General features: G+C 34.3%; 1 protein-coding gene across 1 annotated transcript; it reads right to left on the minus strand.

The window, feature by feature from the left end:
- Positions 1-1,149: 1,149 nt before the first annotated feature.
- Positions 1,150-2,109, minus strand: LOC112456012. The gene is made up of 6 exons (XM_025018285.1): positions 2,094-2,109; positions 1,886-1,953; positions 1,751-1,810; positions 1,630-1,684; positions 1,394-1,449; positions 1,150-1,324 (listed from the first exon to the last, which is right to left on the minus strand). The coding sequence occupies exons 1-6, from the start codon at positions 2,107-2,109 to the stop codon at positions 1,274-1,276; spliced, it is 306 nt and encodes a 101-aa protein (XP_024874053.1). The 3' UTR covers positions 1,150-1,273.
- Between the last annotated feature and the right edge of the window lie 2,799 nt (positions 2,110-4,908).

A 4,908-nucleotide genomic window follows, 5' to 3' on the forward strand; every position in this document is an offset into this window, starting at 1 on the left:
TTTAAATTAGATATTTAAATTATACAATATACTTATGTAAGAAAATAAACTAAAATAATAAAGTAATGCAATTAGTTTTTTCTTAACAAGAATTTGATCGAAGCTTTGATATTTAACATTTATAGACAGAAGGTTAAAAAGTTACTAACCATCTTTTAAATTGTTTCCTCTTTTTATTTAGGATTTAAATAAAGAATGTACAAATTGTGATTAATCATGCATAATAATTTTTTTATTTTTAACAGTTTAACATTATGTAAAATGTAACAATATTGTTCTCAGTATTTATTAGCTAATTTTAATAGTTGTTAGCACGCGCGCGATTTTTTTTTAATTTATTAATTAGAAATATTGTAATAAAATATCAATAAAATTATGTTTCAAAATACAATATTAATTATTAAATTAATCAGTAACAGATACTGAATTAATAATATTATTAATATTAGTTAATATTAATTAAAGCGACGTTTTCGACTTAATCCAAGTGATGTAGGAAGCTACACGGGTATAGACCGAAGGCATGCGATTGACACCGCACGGGTAAACTCCCCATGAAACGATACCGACTTGAGTGGGAGTGTTATTTTCTAATTGAACCAATGGACCGCCAGAGTCACCCTATAAGAAAGATATTTAATTGAATAAAGATATTGTGCAAAGAAAATATGTTTTGCATTTAATTATCTAATTTTCTTTGTTGCTGCAACACTAATAACACATTTAAGAATATAATATACAGATTATATATACAATATATGTGTGTATTAAATATTATAATATAACTTTACAATATTTCTAGATGGAGATTAAAACAAAAAGACAATGCATTTTGTGGAATAGATTAACAAAGTAACTGATTGAATAGATAAGGCATTACTACTGGCATTAATAATGTAAAATTAATAAATATATAATATTCTCTTAAGATGCTCGCAAGAGAAGTAAACAAATTTCAATAAAGAATACAATAATATGTATTTTAAAAGAAAATGTAGCACACACACTTACATATCAAGGGTCACTTTTTGTAAATTCTTACAGTTCTCGAGAGCATAAACACCCTGTAATGTAAGATCCCATCCCTCCAGTTCTGCCTCGTTACTAGACGATTGTCCCAACTTTATTACTTCCAAGTCGGGACACGAATTTGTCAACTCAATTATAATAAAATCAATTATAATGTCTCCTTGAAGTGTAATCTCACGTAACCGTTGATTATTTTGCAGTATTTTGCAACAACGTTCAGTTGTTATATATAAGCACCGGAAGTTTATATGTTCCAACTTATTTGGCCCCTCGAGATACGAAAATCCTTCGTCGTCTATAAATTCAGCAAAACTTAGATCCACAAAAAATGGAAAATCTGTTTTTTAAATAAAGATTTTTTTACTTTTTTGTTTTCCATTTTGGCTCTAAGCCTGGGATTGGTCCTTCGTTCTGCTATATCTGCCGAATGTTTAATACATTTATTTGTTTGTTTAACGTTATATAATCGAAAGAAACAGAGCTAAATAAGAGCCAATTCGCTGTTCTTGATGCGAGAGATTTATTCAATTATTAGTAACAGCGAATTGGCTCTTATTTAGCCCTGTTTCTTTCGATTGGATTTACAAAGCCTCTACTTACGGGTATTTATAATATCTTTCAGGGCTCTCGCGGTTTCCTTATTTTGGTCTTGTGTCTGAAAAAAAGATTGTGACATAAGATAAAAATGGAAACTCTGTTTTTAAAATAAAGATTTCTTTACCTTTTGTTTATTTAAGGCAGCTAGCCTCGGGCTTCGCCTTTTTGTGTCATCCTCTTGGCTCTGAAAATTGACATTGCAAAGGTATTAGTAGAAATGAAATATTCATTCTTTGTATTTAATAAAAAAAAGTTGTACCTTAATTGCGCCTTTTGTTGGCACCTTTTTTATGGCGCCGTTGGTTGCCATATTTAATAGGAGTGATCCTACAAAATGTGGAAAACTTTGAAAGAAATAATTCGCTGTTCTTGATGCGAGAGATTTATTCAATCATTAGTAACATCGAATTTGCTCTTATTTAGCCCTGTTTCTTTCAATTGGATTTACAAATAGAGCCTCTACTCACCCTTATCATTGGTCATGCTTCTTAAAGCTGACTTTTTATCTTGATGATTGGCTTTTTCAGCCAATTGGTCGGGTCTTTTTTTTTTATCTTTTTCTAATTGGTTGACCTTAAAAATTAACAAATAAAACGTATTAAATAAATCGTACATAATATTGATTATAAAAAAAAATTTTTAATTTTAAATTAATTGTTAGTTTTATCCGCATTTCTTTTGCTTGCTCAATTTTTTCGCCTCTTTATATAGGGTGTCTGTCGAGACTTTATGGTGCTCTGCTGCTTCTTTTATTGACATTTTTTTTGGATAATGTCGTTTAGAGCTCTTTTCTTCTTCTCGGGAGTATACCTATTATAAGATTTATATCCTACGGACGTCCGTTCCGTACGCGATTTCATCGTCGTGCGAACGACTCGTCGTTTAGTCAATGTTAACATTGTTGCAAGCTGCAGGTGTTCATCACTGACAACAATCACTTACTCGCGCGTCAATCGTTCGATCGAATACCAGGATACTTATAATGCGGAACGACAAATACGCGACACTACTCAACACTACTGCCGGTTCGAGCGTCGTTGAGCGAATGAAGAAACGGCAACCTTGTCCTTGTCCTTCCGGCGCGATCGTACGCGGCACGACGCGTTCAAAACAAACGAGCGCGCGACCGAAATACCACGAAATACCTAAAGGTCTTTCTACATCGTAAATCGTAAATCGTAAGAATTGACCAATACCAATCACAGTCCATTATTCTCCTTGCGGTCGAAGAATAATGAGCTGTGATTGGCCAATTCTTACGACTTACAACTTCTATGTAGAAAGACCTTAACGTTTTCCGAACTCCGTTGACCCGAACTCGCTGTTGTTTTTCAATTGATATGATTGGAGGAACACGACTCTGTCGTGTGTTTTTCCGCATTCCTTTCGCATCTAACCGTGATCTGAATAGGGGAGTTTTTGCAATACCGTCCTTCAGATACGGTAACCGTATCTCAATTTGTTCATAGTGAATGTATCTGAAAGACAGTATTGCACAAACTCCTTAATAATTTTATTTCTGTTCTTAACGTATTAATTTTTGAATTTGTCAATTTATATACGCAGGGATATTTCGTGTAACTCGGGGTTTTTTTTTCTTCTTTTTTTTCTTACAAAATTTTTGGAGAATCCACAAAAAATCAGAATAATGTAGAGTGAATACAAATTAAACAATCTTACTTAATACCTATTCTGCAAAATCCTAAAAGGTTCTGTCAGTGAAATTGTGAATTAAAATTTTTATTAATTTATATTTATAAATATATTATATATGTTATATAAATACAAATATATTTATATAAATTTATCTTTATTGTAATAATTTATTTCATTCATTCCCCGATATCTCGGTTTTTTGTAGATTTCCTAGATATTGCAAAAAAAAATTTACACGAAATCCCTGTGACATTTATACATTTCTAATAAAAAATTTGACCTGTTACACGCATTTATCTTTTGATTCTTTAGTATTATTTGTCTCTTTATCTTCTTGAAATAAAACAATAAAAAAAATTGTAACAAAAAATGGGAAATCTGTTTTTTAAATAAAGATTTATTTACCTTATCGGTTTCAATTTTGGCTCTAAGCCTGGGGCTGGTCCTTTGTTCTGCTATATCTGCCGAATGTTTAATACATTTATTTGTTTGATGTTTAACGTTATATAATTGACATCAGGCGCACGCATCCCCACTCTTCATCACGTGACTGATTTTAGTTCACTTTGTCCTGGGATCAGGCACAGATCGCGCCACGGTATATTTGACCCCCTTTCTAAGGTGGGAGTTTGTACTCCCTGGCTTTCTACGGGTACAATTTACAATTTCAATAATTTCATGCTCGTCTCTCATGAGAGTCTCGCTGTACGACAACGACGGCCAACAGCCAACGATCGGCGCTTCTCGGCACCTCGCGATTGGCGGATCGCGTTTATCGAATCCCCCAAATCCCCGTATGGACTCGCCTTTAAAGTCACTTGATAGTGACATTTGACGACTGGACGTTGCACCGTTACGCCATTTCGCCAGCATTTTCCGCGCGAGCGAATTAAAGCTTCGGCGATCGCGCAAAAATTTCCTGACAAGATGGAGTTCAGCTTTCATCGCGTTAGGCCACGTATATGTAGCGAATGAAAATAAAATGAAATGAGTAAGAAGATAAAATTATAGACGTTTATTTCAATATATTGTATAACTACTTGCTTCTGTTTTACAAATTGATGTCGACCATGTAATCGCAGCGACGCGTTTATCTTCCTTCGCAGACGCCCTTCCTTCTTTCTCTTCCCCAATTCCGCCATTTTTGTGTCCCTAAGCATAAAAAAATATGAATTTCTTAAAATGCTTTATAATCGTTCCAAGGTATTAAATTTCATCCTTTAGTATTTCAGCCAACGATCGGCGCTTCTCGGCACCTCGCGATTGGCGGATCGCGTTTATCAAATCCCCCAAATCCTCGTATGGACGCGCCTTTAAAGTCACTTGATAGTGACATTTGACGACTGGACGTTGCACCGTTACGCCATTTCGCCAGCATACCTTTCAAATTTTTACATGCCTTTGAAATTTCACGCGACAGTAGGACAGGATTTAATTCTACTATTGACATATCATCTATGCGGCAAGCACTCAAACATAAATGCGTTAAACGCCTGCCGCAATTATTAAGAAAGGTGGCAGCGTGGTCTTGTGGTAAAGCGCCAGACTTGTAACTTCGAGGAACCGGGTTCGAATTTACCTGATCACAGGAATTTTTATATTCCAAACTGCACCTCCCGCACGCGA

The sequence above is a fragment of the Temnothorax curvispinosus genome, unplaced genomic scaffold (genome assembly GCF_003070985.1).
Source record: "Temnothorax curvispinosus isolate PA1 unplaced genomic scaffold, ASM307098v1 QBEX01000567.1, whole genome shotgun sequence".
In the NCBI taxonomy this organism is placed as follows: Eukaryota; Metazoa; Arthropoda; class Insecta; order Hymenoptera; family Formicidae; genus Temnothorax; species Temnothorax curvispinosus.

Excerpts from the sequence above, each read along its gene's own strand:
- LOC112456012 (XM_025018285.1), bottom strand. Across the intron at positions 1,685-1,750 it reads CTGCCTTAAATAAACAAAAG|ACACAAGACCAAAATAAGGA; the intron begins GTAAAGAAATCT and ends TCTTTTTTTCAG. Across the intron at positions 1,450-1,629 it reads GAAAGATATTATAAATACCC|ATATAGCAGAACGAAGGACC; the intron begins GTAAGTAGAGGC and ends AACATTCGGCAG.